Source organism: Gymnogyps californianus, chromosome 2 (genome assembly GCF_018139145.2).
Source record: "Gymnogyps californianus isolate 813 chromosome 2, ASM1813914v2, whole genome shotgun sequence".
Taxonomy (NCBI): domain Eukaryota; kingdom Metazoa; phylum Chordata; class Aves; order Accipitriformes; family Cathartidae; genus Gymnogyps; species Gymnogyps californianus.
In genome coordinates this window covers 160717412-160740030 of record NC_059472.1, presented here as the reverse complement: position 1 = coordinate 160740030, position 22619 = coordinate 160717412, and the positions used below count along the sequence as shown (strand labels likewise).

At 43.7% G+C, this 22619-nt stretch overlaps 1 protein-coding gene across 2 annotated transcripts in view; it reads right to left on the bottom strand.

The window, feature by feature from the left end:
* Positions 1-22619, bottom strand: part of PRKAG2 (protein kinase AMP-activated non-catalytic subunit gamma 2) — a 231013-nt gene that overhangs the window by 136724 nt on the left and 71670 nt on the right. For both annotated transcript variants that reach the window (XM_050915876.1, XM_050915877.1), the window contains one exon: positions 13029-13308. In XM_050915876.1, coding sequence (XP_050771833.1) covers positions 13029-13308 — 280 coding nt within the window. The remainder of the gene's footprint in view (positions 1-13028; positions 13309-22619) is intronic.

Sequence of the window (22619 nt, the reverse complement as noted above, 5' to 3'; positions counted from 1 at the left end):
CCCTCTCCTCTAACTTGTGGCCCCCTGGTGCCACACAAGCTCTCCTGGGTCACCGAGGTGGCTGCAGCCACCCAGAGCTTCTCCAGCCCCTGCCACAGCCACACATAACGAGGTGCCTTACCCCAAATTTCACCCTCTCTGATGGCCACATGCTTCTCCAGCACCATCCTCTGAGGTTGGGGACAATCCCAAAGTAGCCACCATCCTTGAGTCTCCACCAGAGCTTACTCCCTTAAAAAATGTCTGAGATTTCACCTCCTTTCATCACCCCTAAACTCTGCGGTTAAAGGAAAAAGCGAAACATCATCATGGGGCAGAAACCTCCCTGATGACATCTCCCTTGCACAGAAGCTCCACACCACCACTCCCACCACCCCAAAATCGAGGGAGGTCTTATCTTTCAGGATTTATCTGACTGCATGGATATCTGCTACTATTGTTACATGGAGATGTTCCATATAACACGCAGAAATAAGACATGCTAATTTTTTTTTGCATTTTCATACTCTAATATTTTTTACACATTCTTTGCCCCAATGGTCTGGATAATACTGGAACATAAGTCCACTTTGGTTAAACAAACTTGAAGGAATCATGGCCCATCACAAAGGAATACCAAAGTGATGGCTATTAATTAAATACATTAATGTAATTATGAAAAATGCTAAATCTCAGTTTCTTTCTTGGTCTTTGTTTCTACAACAATGAAAACCAGGGAAAAAGAAGAATGTTCCTAACTACTGCAACAAAGCCACAAAGCCCATATGTTACCCCATAGCCTTGGCTTTGACCATTTCTCTAAATTCAGAACATCTTTCCCTGCCTGTCTTCCCTTACTACTAGTAAGAATTTGCTGATAATCCACATATTTTTCTGCAGACTGCACTTCTGATTCATCAAAATCTAGACAGCTGTACAAACTGGTTTGCGCTAATCCCTACCATTTGCTTGAAAGATTTCCGTGAATGCCAGCGAACATACAAGATGTCAGATTGGCGATAATCCTCATTACTTACTATTTACGTTTTTGAGGAGGGAAGGGTCATAATTAGGCTTTTGTCAATGAGAGTGCCTTCGATTGCATTGGAAGTAAGAGCTCTCCTCTGGCTTTGAAGGACAAAAACTAACACAGTAAAACTTAGATCCCCACGTAGGAAACTATTCCTTATTGTTCACCACCTTCGTAGGGGTGACGAGCAACTACTGCTGAAATTAGCCAAAATATTTCCTTTTTTCTTGTCTTCTTTTTTTTTGTTAAGAAGGTCTTTTTTTTTCTCAAGTCAACTGGCTTAGGTGTCTCAGCAAGGATTTATACTATTAACTTCAGGCACCCAAGTCTGGAAATTGTTCCACTGTGTTCAGAGCCCAATGGTCAAATCTTCCCCTCTGTCACTCTGAGAAAGTCAGATGTAGTAAATCAGATGTGTTTAAATACACATAATACAGTAGAATTTGATCTTCACAGGGGTAGAAGACACATTTTAATTAGCTTCGCTGAAAGGAGCAATACTTTCTTCTAAAAGATGAAAAAATTCAGCTAACTGCTCATCTAAATGTTCACATCGATTCATTTTTGAGGCTCGCTCTCCTGAACAAGTTTAGGCCAGTGCTGCCTCGCTGAGGACTCCTATGCCAAAAGCCCATTTTTATTACCTGGCTACATGTTTCAGCCACCATTCGTGCTTCTGGTCTTTCAGAAACCCTTCGAGGTGCACCTAACATGGCCAAGCTCACCCCTTCTCTAGCAAACACGAAGGAGGCAGGCACTTAATATAGATGCTAAACACAGAATAAGTAACACAGGCACTATTTGCCACCTGTAGCTACTCTCGTTCCAGTATGAAGCATTAGCTCATGTGCAATTCTTTCACCCTCCCTCCAGAAAGTCTTGACCTTTGTAGCGTTTAGATGTGGATTTTTATTTTGCATTGTTTAAAGCCAGTTTTGGCCTCTGGCTGCTGGGCGCTATGGGAGGCATGTTGGCGTGCGAGAGGAATTGGAGCAACCGCATAACTGCAAACAGCATCATTCTGTTGGAGTTACAGCTCAGGTTGCCAAGCGCAGTTCTCTCACCATTAAAGAGCTCCGTGGAAAGACCGTGAACATGAAGAGCTATGGAAACCGTATACTGAGGTTAAGCAAACAAATCTGACATCAAACCTTCTGCCCAGCTCAGGCAGGCGATGAAGCAGATACATTCACAGTGACCCTGAAATGAAATGCTCAGGATTCCCAAATAACAGTGTTTGTTGAAGAATATATGATTAATGGCTTACCTTCCCATGCCTTCCCCAGCCAAAAATGAATTGCATTAGAGTCCGTGCATTTGTCAACGCAGTTAACTGTCTATCTTGATATTAAGGGCCATATCCTGACCGGAGGGCAATGGCAAACCCTCCTGGGACGAGGAAAGAAGAAGTTGGTTTCCTGAACAACTGCTGAAATTATTGCTGTTACACAGGTTGGAGGGAGGGATGCCTTTAGCCCCTGCTGTTTGAATGGGTTTAGAAGCAAAAACAAAAAAGAAAGCATAATAAAAGGTCCTTAGCATCCTGCTCAAAACCTAAGCCAAAGCATCTCCAGGCAGGCAAGGCAATCCCAGCCTCTCCATACAGCAAGGAGAAGCAGCGGGATGCCCACAGGAGGGCACCTATGTTTCACAGTCCTATAGGAGCTCCCAGGGAGATGCAGTTTGGGCTCGCAGAGCGCGGCACTGTCTGGCGTAGCTGCCCGCACGCACTTGTCACCGCAGCCCCGTGTCACACACCTACGCAGGGCTTGCAAAGCTGCATTTACATTTTGGGCTCTGAGAGCCGTAAGCAGCAGGAGATGCTGCAAGAAGCAAACTACAAAGAAACCCCGCTGCAAACCGCCGCAGTTGCCTACCAATAAAGTGTGCTTATAGGAAACCCGAGGCAAGCTTCAAAATAATTTAACTAAGAAATTGAGGTGTTTTGATGGTTGATCATCAAAGACTCCGGGTACGTGTTTCACATATCAAGTACACACAGATTAATATTTTCCATAATCTAAGACAAGAATTTTTTAAAGATAGAGAAGAGTCTTCAAATACTGGGTGAACTGTGACAGAAAAAGGCATAGCAGAAAGCCTATAGAAAGAGAAAATAATTTCTTTAAAAAAAAAAAAAAACCAAACCCCAAACAATCCACAATCCATTTTTTTGTTTTAAAGCTGAAATAAGAAAATTTAGATTTCATTAAACACTTAGTGCCCCATGCTGGAACCAGCCATCCCTGGTGGGAGGGGAGGGCAGTTAAGTCTATTGATCCATCCTAGAGATTCCAGGCACGGGGACCTTTGTAAGCTCGCTGCTGGCTTTAGGTTTGTCATTTGTCAACCACCACTGCTGGTTTGAAGATTGTCATAAATCAGCTAGTTCCTGACATTTGGACCTTTCCAGCAATGCTCTGTAGATATCCCGGTTTAGCTGTTTAGCTGGATAACAAATTCTAACATCCAGAAAGTGGACCAAAGAGAAAGCAATCCGGGGAGAATACCAGTTACAGATTATTGCTAGTAGTGTACAGGTGACGCCACAGACTAAAATCTTCCCTTCAGAAAGGTCTCTATTCAGGACATTACTCTCAAAATTACATTCCACACACGCCCACTTAGCAGCACAAACCATTTCATACGCCGGCTGGCACAGCACAGACAGGGCTTCCGAGCATTTTACAACCCCCATCCTGCAAATCCAAAAACAGTGCAAACTTTGGGGAGCACGGACCTCCAGCTAACGTGCATGTGTGTGCCTGTGAGTAATAAAATGCTTTTATGAACCTGAATTGGGTCCTTTGCACGGTGTCGTCCCTCATTCATTATGTGTCACACTGTGCCAGGGAAGCTTGTCAGAAGTTTTGCTGGATTATCAAAGCACCTGCAATAACAGTTAGTAGATCCCGATACACATATTATCAAACAAATTTCTTTAAAGGTTCTGATGGATGGGAACCATTCATAGGTCAGTGGCCAAAAATTAGACCCAAGACCCATTTTCTGATATGAGTAGAAGACCTTGCCTGTCCTCTTTTTATTTTAAACTATGAACATGACTTCTAGCCTCCTCCAGCTGATGTGTTCATTATTTTAAGCACAAAAAACCCTAAATCAATTAACTTGCTAGGCTAGAAAATCCTAAACCAAGTGATTTTAAAAAGTGGCACCTTTGTTCTCCTTTGCTTTGACAAAGGAAATGTGAACTTACTTTAGTCAAATAGAGAGCAGCATGGGAAGACTTAGCTCCCCTACACAGATTCAGGAGTACAGAAATTAGTTAGATTAGTGATGTTAACATAACATTGGTATTACACTATTTCCACAGCCCTTTCATCTCTGTCAAAATGCAAGTACAAAAAGGCTTCTTGCTAGATCTCTTAATTCAGACTGATATTTATTTGACTTAGTATGCCGATGGGGAAAAAATCCTAAACCTGGCACCATGCAGAGCTTTATACTAGAAGATACTTTCTTTGCTTTTCCACATCTCTTCATCCCTGTAACAACCAACCTGCATTTAAATTTGCTGTATAGACCAAATGGGCCGATGATGACTCCATAGTCAGATGATCACTACACAAGTAACTGTAAGGTGCTCCAACCCCTGACCGAATCAAAATGGATGCTACGGGCTCTCCTTGCCCAATTCACGACTCTGCCAGTGACTGCTGGAAGTGACATGGTGCTAAAGCAGATGCTGGAAGTTCATGTGATGGTTTATACCAGCTCATCTGCAAGACTGTGGTGTCTGCCCATGCTTACTTCCCATACAAATGGGAACGTTATCTTCAGTTGGATTTACAGTCAATGGGAAAACAAAATACACAAGTGAAACCAGGGAACAAATCTAGTAATCCACACAGGCAAGTAGCAGAGTGCCTGTGAAGTCTTTAAAACCTTCTCAGTCTAATCACTGGTTATCACCAGGGCTCTCCTTCAAGATGCTTTCACAGCCCCAAAGGTTGCATAAAGCAAAGGCTCATTTCCACAAAGCCCGTAAATTGAGACACGAGAGTGATCAACACCTCGCCCTATTGACTCTCACAATGCACAGTGATTTGCCATCATTATTACAGTTTTTATTTTCTTTTTAAAATCAGTGTTTTCATTCAGTCCAAGCTCAGTCAAAACTCACACTGACCCAACAAGGGCTACATAAGAGCTACAGGCTGCTGGACCAAGCCTGGGATTTAACTGTACTTTACTTATGCTACTACACATACTATTTTCCCCAAACCATGCATTTTTCTGCTTTGTGATCAGGTTCTTTCATTCCATATTTTTCCAGATCAGAAAAATGATTGATTCAACATTTATCACATCTGTTCAGCCCATTTTTGAGGCATTTTCCATGGACTTTATCTAAGAAGCTGATAACCCATGATATCTGTAAAGCTTGGATCTGATACCTTAAGCGATTAATAATACTTCAGACTCTAACCACATATCAGAAGAGCTTGGATGCACAACACATTTTCAATGGGATCATGACAGGCATTCACTAAGATTCAGATAAAGCAATGTACTTAACATTAAATGTGTGAACAAAGCTACTAAAATAAACAGAATTTCTCCAGCACTTATAACCAAATACTTGCTTAGGGACCAAATTCTGAAATGATTGATCTAAATGGAAAATAGACACACAAATATATTTGAAAATCTGCTCCTACATGTATTCCTGGATTTTTAAACTACAGATAGTTAAAAAAAAAACCACCCCACAACCACAAAAAAATCCCCCACAACTTATTTCCAAATGATTTCCTGTGATTAGACAGCTTGAGACTTCAAAACTCTCTCTTTAGCTTTACTGTTGCTTACATTACTACCTGCGGGGGAACAAAGTCACCTGCACATGAGCCCTGCCCTGCAGACCTCTTTTATTGAAGGACACAAAGAAGACCAGCAGTGAAAGGCCACCAGGGTTCATCAACCTTTGGAGACGTTCAAACTGTAGTTTCTATTTTGCCTGCATGCCAGCAGCAGTCTCTAAAAGAGCAAATATAAAGCTAAGGTCTTGTCTATGCATTACAAGAAATACTAACTTGGTTGTTATTTAAAAGTCTGATCATTTATAGCATGTTCCATAGTTTGAACCCCAGGAAAGAGACAGAAGATGGGAATGAATCTGGTTGCAGGTCTGTCCCATACTCTACAGATGAAAGTTAGAGACTGAAAAACTTCCCTTTTTTTTTTTGCATCATTGCATCTAAATCAGCAATTTGAAGATAGTCTGAAAAATCCTTCTTCCCTAGAAAGAGTGGTAAAGAATATAAAGGCATACTGGATGTACTCCACCTATGCAGATAACACTGACCATGGGAAACTAAGGTGAAATGGGAAGCGCATTGAAAGATTTCTCCAAATAAACTAAGACCAATCACCATAAGCACATTTTAACCAGAAAAATCATCTGCTGCTGACAGCAGATGTCAGTAACTGGCAGGAGAAATGGTGCTGAACGCCGCTGGTCTTTGGCCATGCAAAGCTGTGTGCGGCACCGGCTTGGCTGCAGCCGTGCTGACACACGTTGTCTGCAAAAAGTCATTTTTCTAGTGTAGACGAGACCAAAATGAACAGTGTCGGTCCCCCTGTCTGCCTCTGCAGGCAAAGCAAGCTTGAAAAATTATGATTAGATGTTTTTGCACAGTAGTACTGGAAAATAAAGCAAGACAAATGGCTCTGCTCCTTTCCTAGGTTTTATGGGATGACGGTGGAAGAGCCTATGCCACCCTCCCAAGGTGAACCTGGACTGAGCAGCCTCGTCCTTCCCCAACCTGCTCCCCTCGTCCTGCATGGCGAGGGTAGTCACAGCCAAAAATCAAAGCTGCCTCACGGCCTTTCCCTCTGGCATCCCACCCGCCTGCCCGTTCAGAAGGCAGGGGGACTGTGAACACAGATGAAAAACTGAAGATGGAAGTGGCTTTAGCTATTCGGCGTCCTGATGCAGGTTATAATTGATGGTTCTCTACAGCTGTGGTCCGAAGGCTGGGAGATTCCAAGACTATGGGACGAATTTATCGATTTAGCAAAGAAAAATCCAAATATTGACTTTAGCAGCTGGCACGAGGGAGGACATCCCATCGCACGGCGCCGAGTGTCGTGAGAAGGTATTCCTGAAGAGTAATGGTGGGAAACAGCTTGAGCCAACGGCACATGAAATGCCTGCGCCCAGCTGCTGACCCTCCACAACAGCCTGTCTCGGACTAAACTCCACTTCACTGTAAGTTGTTACCTAAATGTCATGAATACGGAGTCAAATCTTGGGGGAAAATGAATTTCAGTTTAAAGCTTGAAGAAAAGTTTTATCACAGATCAGCCACAGTCAGGAGGCCTTCAAGGAAGCAGAGCTGAATGTGGCAACATGAAACCCTGCAGGGTTTTCCCCATTTCTTCCCTGGGTTATTGCAAATGAGAGCTACTTGCTCCATCTATGGGTAAAAATTAGTACAGTCATAAGCTTTTCTTACAGAAGGCATAGTCTAACCACAAGATGTTCTCCAAGAAAACAAAATTATTAGAATGAATAAAATATATGACAACCTTTCTGTATCGCATCTCGCAGTATTCTGAAAAAAATGCTATCTGGTCCTTTATTATTGGAGCACCAGGAGCCCTCCTTACGGATTATTTTAGGCACCACAGTTAACAGTATTGAATTTCAGAAGGAGAAAAATTACTAAGAGAAGACAGAAAATTAAAACTTTATATTGAAAAACATTTCCTTCCTCAAATATAGTGCAAATTTGCTGTGATTCAAATCTAACCACCAGCTTCAAGGTGTTTGAAAGCTGCGTAATTTTTGATTCAAAGTTCTGTAAACAACCTTTAATTCTGAGCTAAATTTATCTTTTGATCCCATCGACCGCAGCCCAAAGCTTTAGGTCAATGGAAAACTTTTAATTGATTTCCTTTGCTGTTAAAACTGGCAGCACCATCAATGTGTCATGAGTATTGCTGTTACTTGAACTGATGTTTTTGGAAGGGGAAGCAGGACTGGAAAACGCTCTGCTGTCCAAACGGGGCATTTGGCCCCATGGAAAAAGCTACATTTTAATGACTTGAATTTCACACAACCATCTACTTTTAATAAAATGTTCAGGATACTTGATTTTAGCCTTTCTGCAGGGGTAACTCCCTAATTTCCACTCAGTAAAATAAAGCTCTCCTCATTTATTTGTATATGTATTGGCTCTGCAGGAAGAGCTCATGCAAGAAAAGTGTAATCTGCATTGTGTTTTCCCCAGTGCAGGTCGTCCTCCTGCGTTTACTTTGGATCACCTCAGTTTGCTTTACTGAGAGTAAATTTGTACACAAGAGAAATGCACTCCCTTCACAGACAAGACTCAGTAACGTGTTAGAGCATCAGGTCCCAAGCTGTTCCTTGCGAGAACAGTTCATGCAGTTGTGAGCAAACCTAAGACAAACTGGGAAGCGGTTCCACAAGGCCAGTTTTGAAGTCACTTTTCACAGCACCTCGAACTTCAGCTTGCACCTTTTCACTCGTACTTTGTTCCTGCTGTCCCTGAAAAACATCTAGGAAATTGTGTCAGCTCTGTAGAAGCCTCCTGCCAGCTACAGGTCACAAGTGCTATTCTAAAATTAGAAAACTTTACTCATTTTTTCGTATCCGATCATCTACAAATAATTAAAATGTAATTGTTCAATGTTCCATGGCTGCTCCTGCGCCTACGCTGAGGGGTAAAACCCAGGTACTGAGCTCCACATCTCATAGATCCGAGTCTCCGCTTGCAGAACGTGCTTGGCTTTGGGAGGTGTAAGGTGGGCAGCACTGGGTGGGACTGCATCTACCAAGCTTCATAGTGTGGGAGAGTGGCATTAGCAAGTCATCTCCACCACCTCAAAGCCAAGCTTAATTCATCCCAAATCCATATTCAGTTTTCAATTGTCGGTCTAACAGTGCTGTTGCAAAGAAATTCTCAGACAAAAAAAGAAATTAAAAAGCCGAGAATTCAATTTCAAAGCACTGGTACAGAAACCCAGCACACAAAGAGCTGTCTTGGATTTTTCTGTGGTGAGCTTCCTGAAGTGAAGGGGCTGCACCAGTGGCCAAACGCACACCTCACCCAAAAAGGTCCCCGCAGAGCCTCTTCCAGAGGGGCCCGAGGTGGATTTGTTGCCTTTTCAAAGGTGGGATGCTGGACGTGAAGCCCCAACCAGCAGTTTACTGTTTCGAAGCTGTACTTGCAAAATACCTGAAGTGGCTGCCAGCCAAGTACATGTTGTGGGAAGGTATTTTTCCTTTCAAGGCAAGTCTTTTGTCAGATCAGAGCCGTGGGGTTATGACCAGATGCTGAACTGGGGTAACCAAAGGGAAAAGACACAAAGATGAGCTATTGCTCATATTTTTTGGCTATTGCTAAAACAAGTGATACAATATTAAAGATGAGCAAAAGCTTTAAACTCCCAGCCTTAAGTGGAAAATGTTTTAAGACTCATGTCTGCAAATCACTTTCTGTTTTAATATCATCTCACCCTAACCATTAATGCCCTTCCTAAACTGCATATATTCAAAAGGCAAAATAACTTAGCTGGGAAAAGAGCAACTATATGGGAAAGAAAGCACTGTGAATGCCACACATAGCCTTTAAAATGAAAACAAGCTAGGAAGAAGTTGCTTCCAAGAAAAACAAGGAATATGCGGAGTAACAGGTTAGTCTGTGTTTTGAACAATGTGTGGGAGGAGGAAGCGGAGGCAAGACGGGGTATGTTATTTAAAACAAAGACTGCATATACTTCCCCCACATACTGCTCCATGATGACAGGGAAAGGAGTGCAGCACAGACTCATTTCAGATAAAGTGGGGGACAAAAAAACCCAATTCCCTGTGAACTTTTATCTGGTGCTTTTTTTTTTAATTGCAGATGGCCTGGATAAAATACAGATTTGCTATAAACCCAGAGGGAAGGCTCCAGTGCAGAGTTTCCCAGAAGAGCTGCGGCTGAGCGGGACCTCTGGAGGTCTCTGGTCCAACCCCTGCTCAAAGCAGGGCTTCAACTTTAAACTGGGGTGCTCAGAGCCTTGTTCAGTCGACATTAAAATCTTCAAGGGCAGCAATTTCACAGCCCCTCTAGGCCCCTGCTCCGATGCTGTATCACCCCCACCAAGAATGTTTTTCTTACACCTGCCTGGAGTTTCCCTCTCTGCCTCCTGCCCTTTCGCTGAGCATTCCTGAGATGCCCGGCACTGCCTTCTCCATAACCCCATTAGGTAACTGAAGACAGCAAAAAGGTCTTCTCCTCCTTCTTCTTCTTCCCCCTACACCACGTGCCCCAGCCCCTGAACAACGTAGCGGCCCTTTGCTGGACCAGTACATCCCTGCCTCTCTTGTACTGGGGAGCCCAGAACTGGACTCAGCACTGCAGATGTGTCTCACCGGTGCTGAGCAGAGGGGGAAGATGACTTGCCTTGACCTGCTGGTGATGCTCCTCCTAGTGCAGCCCAGCACACAGTTAATTTTCATTTTAATACTATTAACCCAGCACCAGCAGGGCTGTAAAGGCAGGCAAGCGCAGCAAGCCCATCTGATTTCAATGCACTTACTGTTTCAGAACTGATAAAGCAACCTAAGTCCCGTTCACTTTTAACACAGGTATCCCAAGCTGCTTGAGAAAATGGGATTTTAATCACGTAGGCTGTGACAATTTTGAGCAGTGAAGCATTTATGCACCTTCAGAAATGTGGAGCCACGTGCTGGTTTAGCTCTTCTCAGAGCTCTTCAGCACAGGATCTGCGCAAAGGTCTGAGATATCTGGTCTGAGGAGTATCTGAGAAGTCTTGTCACTTGGGAAATGCTGTTCAAGCCACAGAGACTTTGTTTTGAGTGGGATGTAACCAATTAACTTAGTGTTTTGTAATACACAGGGTTATTCTTTATTTGCAAACTAGCAGAATGCAAAAGTTTTGCTTGTGAAAAACTACATAATAGAACAGAAATGCTAACCCATACATTTCATGAAGTCCTGAAAAGGTTTTGTTAAATAAAATTCAATAAAATTTAATTAAATATAGTAAACCCTAAGAGTGTAATTCATTACTGACCCGTTTAGCGCATTCTGAATAAAACCTACTTTAACATGGTAGTGAAGGGTACATTATCTGCATTAGTCTCTCCATAAGAGAGCTAAACGATGTGAAAGCACGTGGTAAGAAATGTTCTGTTTTGCAAAAAGCTGCAGAATGGGAAGAGTTATCAATTTAAACACCAATTTTAATCATCACGCCCCTTCCAAGAGGCTGTCCCTCCTGCCTTAAGAACAAAAGACCTTGAACACCCAAGCCCAGCGCAATTCCTGCAACCCTCTCTGGAGCAGCGGGGTCATGGGTATCTTCTGTTAGCTCAAATATAGCATGGCCCCGTTCCAAGCCTGTTCCTGCGACAGCGATGTGACCTTATCAAAAGGATTTTGCTGACTACTGGAGGATTCCTTTATTTAATATTCTGTTGTACCTAGCTAGGACTTAAACAGTGCTGTTTGCTTAGATAACTTGATTAAAAAGTCACAAGATGGCTTTGCTATGCAGTGTATATTGCTGTTATTCATGCAGCAGCGAGCCCTTCTCTGCGTACTCAGTCAGCGGCATATTGCTTATGCAATATGCATAAATTAAACCTAGCAAAAAGAGCTTAAATGGACTTTAATTATTGTGAGACTTGAAAAAGAGGGGAGCATAAAAAGCATACTTGAACTTCAAGCAAAGAATAAATGTCCTTGAATAGAAATGATGCTTGGAGTCTACTTGGAGTCCTTCAGAAACACTGACTCCTACTTTCAATCTCCTGAAGGTGTTTTAGAGAGAGGCAAGGACTGGAAAAGATGCCATTTCAATTAAGCTGCAGCAGAACTTCTGATAAACATAAAGAAAAATCCTATATGGGTTTGTATAGCTGTGTTCTTGTGCACAAAGTCACTATGAAGTTACCTGTTCTGATTAAAACCAATGTTTTTAAGGGAAATTCTGGTGAAGAAAAACAAGAAGGTCCCTCTACACGATTTAAAAGTCACTGAAAGCTATCAACACATTGCAGGAAACATATAGCCAAATGTAGGTATACGCATCACTAATTCTGTACCTACATTGTCACGGAAGATTTGCCAACAATTTATCCTTGAGTTATTTCTTCTGTTCACAGAAAGAAAACTCACTGTGGTCTGACAATCCTTGCACCCTCAGTGGCAAGATATTATTCCTCTCTTTCCCCTGTAACTCTGTTCCCTTCCTACAGCCACTAACCCTTTGGGTAGGCCAGGTTTGGTTTGTAGACCAGCACTGGGAACCTTTATTCAGCAAGAAAGTTTTAAAATCTAAGCCTGTTCTCAATCCTGCTCATTTCTGAGTCCTAATGGTGTCCACGGGCTGCTGAAGAGGTAAAATTTGTGCCCGATATAAAGCAGGCAAGTGCTCTGAACCATGGACGTCTACGATGCCTTTCATATTCTGGCAGAGAAGATCAAACACTCCCTTAATGCTCATTTGATTGGAAACACATATCATTTACTTCTATCCAGTAAAGGTCTCTTTCCCCTCCTACAATAGGGCAAAGAAATATCAATTAAAAAATGAGCTGAAATTCTCTATGGAGTCTACAGAAGCGAGTCTCCCTTAGCTCCTGAGATGACATCCTTTCTGTGCCCACCTCCACCACAAACCCCATGAACATCTCCAGCTGTTCTTGAGCCCCAGCGCTGACGTCCAACCAGCCTCAGTGAAACCACCCAGAAAACTCCCACTAACGTGGATGCAGGATTTCTAAGCAAAGCTTTGAAGCGTGATTTCCCTCCTTAGCCCTGTGTAGGTGTCCATGGCCCTGCAGAGGTCATACCCTAATGGCCAGCATGTCGGAAACCCAAAACATGGTCAGTGAAAGCGATAACGAACAATTAGCACATGCCTCATCTGCACTTACTTCACTACCGCAGGTAAAGAATGGGCCAAGCCCAGAGGTACCGTGTATCTTCCTGAAATAACATGAGCAATTTCTTACTTTTTCTTGATCTGGAGAAAAACTTGATGCCCCCAGGAGAGGTAGACGGGTTAGAATTGGGGGAGGACTCTTTGGAGGAGGACCTGAAGATCCCACTGAAGCTCATTCGGCGTGGGGAGCGTGGGGGAGACTCCTGGTAGGGGAAAGGGAACACTGTTTTGGGTGAGCCGGGGCTATGTTTGGATCTCACAGGGGCAGAAACGGGGCTGGAAGGTCGGTTCTGGAGCCCTTTTGAGAAAAGGCCTTTTGAAGGACTGCCAGCAGAGTAGCTTTCTTCCACCTGAGGAGGAGAGAAAAAGGAAGAAAAAAGAAAAATCACCATTAATTCAGTTCAGCTCGGGCCATCAGGATCTCTGAACTTGTCTCAACACAGTCAACTCCTGTTTATTTGGGTGGTGGATTAGCCAGACCTCACCTTCCCCAGTGCCTGCCTGCACTGACATGCAGATGCATCTGTGTCACCTCTCTGGGCTCCATGCTGCCCCGTGCTCTTAAAGATGCCCTGAGTTTCACAAAAAATTTCAACATGTGTGCATACATTTTATGATCACACATATAATGCAGGATTTTCTTTACTGCTTTTATTTGCCACACATCCCTGTTCCTTCCCCGGACAACTGAAAGATGACTGGCAATGCATTTATTTAAGGCAATGAATGATCGTCATTCAGGAAACACAGCACCCCAAAGTCTTCCTCCTGAATTTAAGCACCCGTCTACAGTACTTAACTCTCCATCACACGACGCGACACAGCACAGTGCACAAGTACCCAAGCGCCTGACAGGTCTCTACGACGCCAGCCACAGCCGCAACTGTGGGAGTGCAACTCCAGTCCCAAAAATAGAGAAACCGTTTTAAAGTGACGACATTCCTGCTAATTACCCTGTCCCCGAGCTTGGGTATGACCTTTCTAACAGCTGTATCTCTTTTGGGATTTGTGCTGGCCTTCCAGCTAGCCTGAATATCTATGCACAGAACAGCACTGCACTGTGCGGGCTCGCCCAGCGAGGGGGGATAAAAATCCAGAAAAACAAACAAAAAAACGGAGCAAAGATGAAATTCTGCCCACATACAATTAACAGAAGCTGGCCCAAAACCTCTGTGGGATTTGCCTGTGCCTGGGCTATACATAGAGTTTATTTCCTTCTGGATGCACAAAGTACTTCGGTGGGTATGAGGCTGCTTTTTTAGCTGGGGGCATTTCTCATGAATGAAGGGCTCTGTTCCCGGCAAAAGGCAGCGGTGGGTTTCAGGTCTCCAGGGAACACGTAAGCAAAGGCCACGGCGTATGTGCCCACAGGCACGGTGTGCCACCGAGTTTCAAGCCCTTTGCACGCCTGCTCCTGTCTTCCAATTATGCAACACAAACCAGGAGGTATGGAGCAGACAGCAACTTCTACCTGTGAAGATGTCCCCCGATGTGTCTAGTCTAGTCAGTCGAGTTAGGTACGGGCATTGTTGCCATGGGAGTCATTGTAGGGAAAAATAGCATCATTTATTAGGACAACTTAGATGAAAGAAGAGGTGAATGAAAGCCTCATAGGTATGTATGCCCTCTTTCGGGTCAGTGAAGGGCTTGTGTATATGAATCCAGCTAAAAATGGTCAGCTGAGTTTAAAACACATATGCAATTAACTCTCTTTTCAAAATAATGTTTAGCCACAGCTCCAAAACACTTGTAGAAATATCTACGAGCAGCACGATGGCCAAATAGCTGCTCCCTCCATAACACAGGATCCCATTTCTTGTAATCCTGTCTCCTGCATATGCACTTTGGACTAGCTCCTCTTTCCACTTGGGATGAGACACAGCTGGAATGGGTCCTGCTCCATGGGAATTGCTGAAGGGCCTGCAGAGAGCGTGGTCTCCCATTTGGGAAGGTTTCTAACCTAAAAGGCAAGTGGCACTTGGTCTGGGAGATGGACGCAAATAGAGTGGGTCACTAGGAGGGGCACGGAGACACGCCGGCACGGCACAGCCCTGGACAGCCAATGAATTCTGCACTGTGCTCCTCTGCACAGCACAGAGATGTCTGGCAGGACGCACAACTGCTTTTTGTACCTGCACACTTATTTTTGACAGCATGGACAAAAATATCTCAAAAATATACTTGTCCTTTTGCAGAAGAATTAGAGGAGCAGTTGCCCTCAAGGGGAAATTTTTGGAAAGGATAAATCAATTCTAACGGAAGCACTGCGTACCAAACACTCTGACAGTATCCATCAGAGAAGAAAAAAATAGTGTTTCAAGCTTAATGCAGTGGCCTGAGCCTCAGGTTTGCCTCCCAGCTCTGTCACGGATTCTGTGTGCAATCTTGAAAACTCATTTCATATTACACATCTATTCTGCCATGAGGACTGTATCTCCTTTATTGCCACTCTAAGTCCTCTGGCACACAGACTGCCTCCTGGTGAGTATTTATCAAGAATAATAGGGCACAATCCCTCAACTGAGACCTGGAATAATAACCACTCTATAAGTAAATTAATAAACAAATAGCACCTTTGTCATGGGTAAATAGTCCCAAAGTGGTAGCTTTTTCATAAAAGCTCATTAACTTTACTAAAATATCATCTGTAAATCATCTGAGACTACTTATACGTCATTCTCTTCACAACTACACAGTCCAGGAAACAACCAAGTAGTGCAACGGCACCTCCTTTTGCATTGTGATTTAAAGAGGTCTGTTGCCAAATCTACTGCCTGCAAGTGGGGAGTAAGAATATTTTCAAGTTCATTTTAATCATAATACAAATCTGCCACTACTACTATAATTTAGGACTGTTTCCAGGATGGTAATTTCATTATAGTTTTTCCTAAAGTGACAAGCCATGACATTTGTAAAGCTAAGAGAAAGACGTCATTCTGGTGCCACCCTTAATATTTCATGTTATCTTTTTTGCATGGTTGTTTGGTTATAACGACACACTGATAGGAGACACTTTTAAAAGACTACGGTATCCTCACGCGCTAAAGCAATTCTAGAAATGTAAAATGTCAAGCAACAATTTGTCAAATAACGTCAGTATTCCCTTGTACGCACAACTCAGACACAAAAGCCAAATTGTTCTCAAATTCCGAGCAGAAGCAGCGGGATGTTTTTATTTTTTACAATCACAACCAGTTGCTTTCTCTCCATCGCACCAGGCCGATGAATTAGCTAATTGTCAGAGCACCAGGGGCACGCTGCTAAATACATATGTGCATGCTACTAAATTAAAGGAAATTACTACATCGAATTCTTCCCCAGCCGCTCCACATGTTAATTATACACACCATCAAAGCGGATAAATACCTGTGATTTTGCTTTGGGAATTACAGCAGGATTGCTTTCTTAGAATATTATTTGAGGCTAATGGATTGCGAGTTTTAAAAGATCATTAGGCACTTCTGTGAGTAAAATCAGCAGCAACAACAGTTATCACAACATCCATAAAAGTCACAAGGCAATGTCAATTTTCATGCTTCAGCTGGGAACGTGAAAGAATCTCCGCTGTGGAATAAACCCCACCATCCTATGCAGACTTGGTGTGACAACTCCGGCAGTGGTGCTGGAGGCAGGTTACACAGCTAGATGGATCATCTGCCTGTTCTTCATGCTTTTTGGACTCATTTCCTGAAGCTATGACAGGCAGGTGGGCACAAAACTCCCACATGTGCTTTGGAAAGATAACTATTCCTCCAGCTGAGCTGTAGCAGAAAAAAAAAAGTATTGCACTGTGATTTCTCACATTAATAACCCTTGTACATCAGTTTGTGTTGGTCCACGAAAAGCAAGTGACAATGGGCAGAAATACGAAACACACCTAATAAATGCACACGGTGATATGGCTCATTTGACCCTGACCGGATAATTGGCCTTTTGGAGATAAGGAATCCAAACACACCATGAAAGTACAATACAAATCAATGCACAAATAAGGTCTAATCAAACAAATTGAAAAATTTCTCTAAGTATGAAGACTGTTCACCTAATTAAAAAAACCAACCAACCAACCAACAACAAAATGTTCCCTGTGTTGGCTTTGTGCAGAGCATATATGGGATCTTTGAGCTCTGTGCCTAACCTTGGACTCCTTAAACCTTAAAACTGATTATGTTGGAGAGAAATGTCAGCTCCTGACCGTATGTCTGCAGAGAACAGTGCAGCGGGAATAGGGCTAAATTAGCAGCTCAGTAATAGTGCCAGTGCAACCCTAGCCTCAGCCTACGGCAAAGTGCTCCCCGGTGAGGTTACGCAACCGAGCAGAGCCCCATGCTACATCAGATGTGCTGTTTCTAGCGACTGACTTCGCTCGTTCAAGGCTAAACCGGTTACCTTACATAGCACTGAGTAAATAGATCCTAAAATGCTGTAAGACGCTATCAGTTTTCACGCTTCAGAGCACAAAAGGATCCTCAGCTGGGGACCAAGGAGACTTTGCTCTGTTGTATACACCAAATGATCTTAGGCAGGTTTCTAAAATACATCCAGAATTGGCCACTGTTGAAAATAAAGCAACAAAACGAGACACGTCTTACAGTGCTTGGCATCCAGCAGACTTAATGTTCAATTTTTTGAATGAAACGTAAAGTGATAGCATGGCACTTTGTATTGGGTTTGCGTGGGAAGGTTTTGGTAGCAGGGGGGCTATAGGGGTGGCTTCTGTGAGAAGATGCCAGAAGCTTCCCGTGTTCAACAGAGCCAATGCCAGCCAGCTCCAAGAGGGACCCACTGCTGGCCAAGGCCGAGCCCATCAGCAATGGTGGTAGCGCCTCTGGAATAACATATTTAAGAAGGGGAAAAAAAAAGGCTGTGGAACAGCAGCTGGGAGAGAGGAGTGAGAAGATGTGAGAGAAACAGCCCTGCAGACACCAAGGTCAGTGAAGAAGGAGAGGGAGGAGGTGCTCCAGGCGCTGGAGCAGAGATTCCCCTGCAGCCTGTGCTGAAGACCATGGTGAGGCAGGCTGTCCCCTGCAGCCCATGGAGGTCCATGGTGGAGCAGATATCCACCTGCAGCCCGTGGAGGACCCCATGCCGGAGCAGGTGGAGGCCCGAAGGAGGCTGTGACCCTGCAGGGGACCCATGCTGGAGCAGGCTCCTGGCAGGACCTGTGGCCCTGTGGAGAGAGGAGCCCAGGCTGGAGCAGGTTTGCTGGCAGGGCTTGTGACCCCGCGGGGGACCCACGCTGGAGCAGTCTGTTCCTGAAGGACTGCACCCCGTGGAAGGGACCCATGCTGGAGCAGTTTGTGAAGAACTGCAGCCCGTGGGAAGGACTCACGTTGGAGAAGTTCATGGAGGACTGTCTCCTGTGGGAGGGACCCCATGCTGGAGCAGGGGAAGAGTGTGAGGAGTCCTCCCCCCGAGGAGGAAGGAGTGGCAGAAACAACGTGTGATGAACTGACTGCAACCCCCATTCCTTGTCCCCTTAGCTGCTCAGGGGGAGGAGGCAGAGAATTCACGAGTAAAGTTGAGCCTGGGAAGAAGGGAGGGGTGGGGGGAAGGTGTTTTAAGATTTGGTTTTATTCCTCATTATCCTACTCTGATTTCATTGGTAATAAATTAAACTAATTTCCCTGAGTCTGTTTTGCCTGTGACGGTAATTGCTGAGTGATCTGCCTGTCCTTATCTCGACCCACAAGCCTTTTGTTATATTTTCTCTCCCTTGTCCAGCTGAGAAGGGGGAGTGATAGAGCGGCTTTGCTGGGCATCTGGCATCCAGCCAGGGTCAACCCACCACACACTTGCCCCAAGCGGGCAGCTCTGGAAGATTTCAATGCAAGAAATAGCATCCTGAAAGCTGCCCCTGTCATTTCACCTGGATGAGGGAATCTTTCTCTCTTCCTAATCTCTTCTTCCTTTCTCCTAGCTACACACATTAATGGCTCAGAGCCATCCTGTGATGGACCAGCAGACCCAGACCTTCATTTTCAACAGACAAACTCCTAAATGACAAATTCCCAACATAAACCGCTACCAGTTCCAGACTACTCCATACCAGTGAATGAAACAGCTGGACAGAGGCTCAAACCATCGAGCAGTTGTCCATATGGCTTCCCTGCTCACTCACCATCTGATGGGGATTTAGTCCGTGCTGTAAGCACTCCCCAGGTGCCGTGTGGGCTCAGAGAGAGCACAAGCCAGGGACAGTCCCAGGTTGCACGTGGCCACCCTGCTCTGGTGGCTGCAGGAGTCTGGCTCTGCAATAGGACTGTGCCCAAGCCCTTCATCTCCAGGCCAAGAGCATGCTACCTGACCTCTTTTATTTATTGCTCCTGTTGACATATCCCAAGTGAACAACCTTGTATCTTGTGCTGTTAAGAATTATCCATCCTGAAGGTCACCCAGGTCTTCCTGTATAAGGTCCTTCCCTATGATGAAAAAAACATCTCTCTTTGCATCATCAACAAATTTGGTTAGTATGCTTCTATTTTTTGTCTCAGCCTTACTAGCAAATACCAGTCCTAGACTGAGCTTGGGGAAACCCCACCAGTTCTGTCCTTCCACCCAACAGTCATCCTTTCAATACCAGCCTGCCCTCTTTCCCTTCATCTGTTGTCTTAACTGACTCGCAATTCTTCGTCTAATTTTACAAGAAAGATTAAAGTGCACTACATTTAATTGCTACCATATGATAATCCCCAACGCCATGTGCTAAGAGACCAAACTATTCATACTTCACCACAAACTAGGCTCTCGTCGTCCACATACCATCATCTCACTCCTGCCTCTTCTCACTTACAGGCAGAAATGTTCCCAACATTGTCGTTTTCTTTCCTATGCTTTGTATTGAAAATCTGACCCCTCCGTTTTACCAAATAAAGTCCTCTCTAAGAAGCCATTTCTGCTCCCAACCTAGAATTTAAGGACCACTTAATTGCAGGGAAGAGAAGTGTCCTGCCAAAGCGACGTGCCCAGAAAAATGAATGAGCTCTGCTAAGAAGACCCTGACCACGCACAGGCAGAGGCTGCGTCGGAGCCGGGGAAACCCAGGCACTGCCCGTGTCCCTGCCACAGCACCTCTTTGCAGCCATCTCCTCCGCTCCCCTGCCAGGGTGCTCCAGCAACAGGTCCTTTCTTGGGCACACAGCCTTCCCCAGAGGATGCCCTCCCTGAAAAATCTCTGGCTCTGGTTCAGCTTCTGGTGAATTTAGATTCATTTTTCAGAACAGTCAGAAAAAATAATCTGTCTGGAATACAAATGGGCACAAGCTAAACAGCCTTTCAAAATGCTTCTGAATTTCAGTGAAAGTTATTAAATGCTCCTGAGCTTCATTCCTTTTTTCTCCAATGCCGAATAGTTAGGACATTTATGGAGCATTTGAGTTCTGTTTGCTTTTACGACAGTGAGTTATTTGACCTTTATTTTGCCTCTTCACTTAAAAAATTTTTTGAAAGGCGAGTAACAGAAAAGGAATCACCTCCCACCATCCTTGACAGGGACAGTAAACAGAATTAGAGAAGATACACCAGATAGACGTCTGTACTTGTTTCCTGCCCTTCCACTGAATCTCAATAAAAAAGCCCTTTGATAAAGTTAATTGGATGATTCTCTCATTCTGCTAGAATAAAAGAGCTCCCAGAAACACAAGAGCTGACTTCATTAGACTGAAAGGTAATGAAGGACTCACTCTCCCAGGCACCATGTGGTCACATTCACCACCACTAGTTCCCTTGGTTCTGCATGAGCAGTAACAATTGAGATGACAATGTATTTTATAGGATCAGAGATGTCACTTCCCAAAACTAAAGTACAATGACACTTTCCCAAATTAAAATACAATGGGATGCGGCTGGCTGCTCTGGCAGGCTCTGAGAGCTCTGCGTTGCTGTACAGACGGTTGGGGTAAAGTTTCCAGCAGCAAGCAGGGCTGCTCAAAGGCAGAAGCAGGCTTGAGGAAAGGTGAAAGCAGGGCTGCCTCCTCGTCCACTTCCTAAACCTTAACTGCATTTATTTTAAAGCAGTGGATGGGAAGGAGCCATGCATTTGACAGTGCAGTGGTTGTCCTACGTGCCCTTGCCCTGAGGCTCACTGCAAGCACTGCAGGTGCCCCCACGCCAAGGCTGCAGCACCATCCAGAACACGCTCCCCATCCTCACTGCTCATAAAGAAACAGATAATTAAAAGACTGGGAAAAAATAAATCAAAAGGAGATTTATTATTCTGTGAAGGGGGGGCTAAAAAAGGCATATTTTTTGCTTCTCCTCCCTGTTCCAGGGGTTGCTCGTGCAGTTCCCATGAGTCACTGGACAAAACAAAAACAATGCTGGCACCAGAAGCAGGACAAAGCGCTCCTTGAAGTCCTTCAATATTGGAGTCACTCCTCGGATGTTTTCTGATCCTAGTTCATCAACGCTTTCCTGCATTACTGATAGAAGAACTGTGAGTCAGTGCCAAACTCAGTCATAACAAAACCTCTACTTTTCACCCTATTCCTTTGTTCGTACATCCAAAAAACAAACTAATCCTTTAACCACCGTGTCACATCCAGAATCTATGTACAGCTGATTACCTACAGCTATTCTCAAAATCTAATCAAGGCTTTGTGAAAGACTTCCCAAAAATAAAGCCTGCATTATTTATTTCTTGGTGTAACCGATCACAAGTTTGCCAAACTGAGATGGACTGCTTGTTTGCAAAATGTGTTTTAAGTGATTCAGGTCATTCTGCATTGGAGAGTTTCCTGCTCAGAATTTACCACTCTCTTCCCCCTCATTTTTGTATGAACTACAAATGGTATCAGTAATGAGTCTGTATTTCTTTCAAGTCACTGATAAAGTATGATATAGTATAGCAACAGAATGTTTTGTCTGCCTAGAAACAAAATTTTCCACTGATGAGTCTCAATTTATTTTATCAGCCAGGTTTTTATTCATTTAATAGGCTCCATGTTTATTCAGTATCATTCCAGTTTCTTAAATCAAAATGTCTTGTGCTACTTTTTTATATACATGACACTGACACTATGACATTTTCCAACCAAATTTATAATTCATTTAAAACCCCACATTTGTTCAATAAGAACTGTTTACCATTAATTCCAATCCAAATGAGTCTATTATAATAGCATCATTAACTATTCAGCATTAGATATTTCATTGTTTTGCCCAGGACTAATGTTAGACTGACAAACCTGTAAATTATCCTAATTGCAAACATTGTAAATATTAACATAGTAATTGCTTTTTTTGCAGTCTTTTAGAACTTCATCTCTGCTCCAAGATTTCTTCAAAATCAGCACTAGTCAGAGAAAGCTCTGCTAATTCATTCAAGAGTGTTTTATCAGAGTTGTTTGGATTTAATTTTAAAATGTCTGCCTTCAGCATCTTCTGCTTTAAATACACTTAAGTCATTAATAGGAGAGAGTCACCATTGTCATCTAAGATAAATATCTCACCAACTTTTTCCCCATGTAGAGAAAAGAATCTTTAATGCACACTTGTTTTCCAAGCTTTCTTCTATATTTTTTATGACAATTCTATTATTTCATAAAGGAATGGATCAATATTATTCTTCAAACTTCTTTTCTTCCTCCTCCTCCCTCCTCCATCTATAATTTGCTAGCTGCCTCCCCATGGACAATTTTCTTCTTGTGTCATTTTCTTCTCT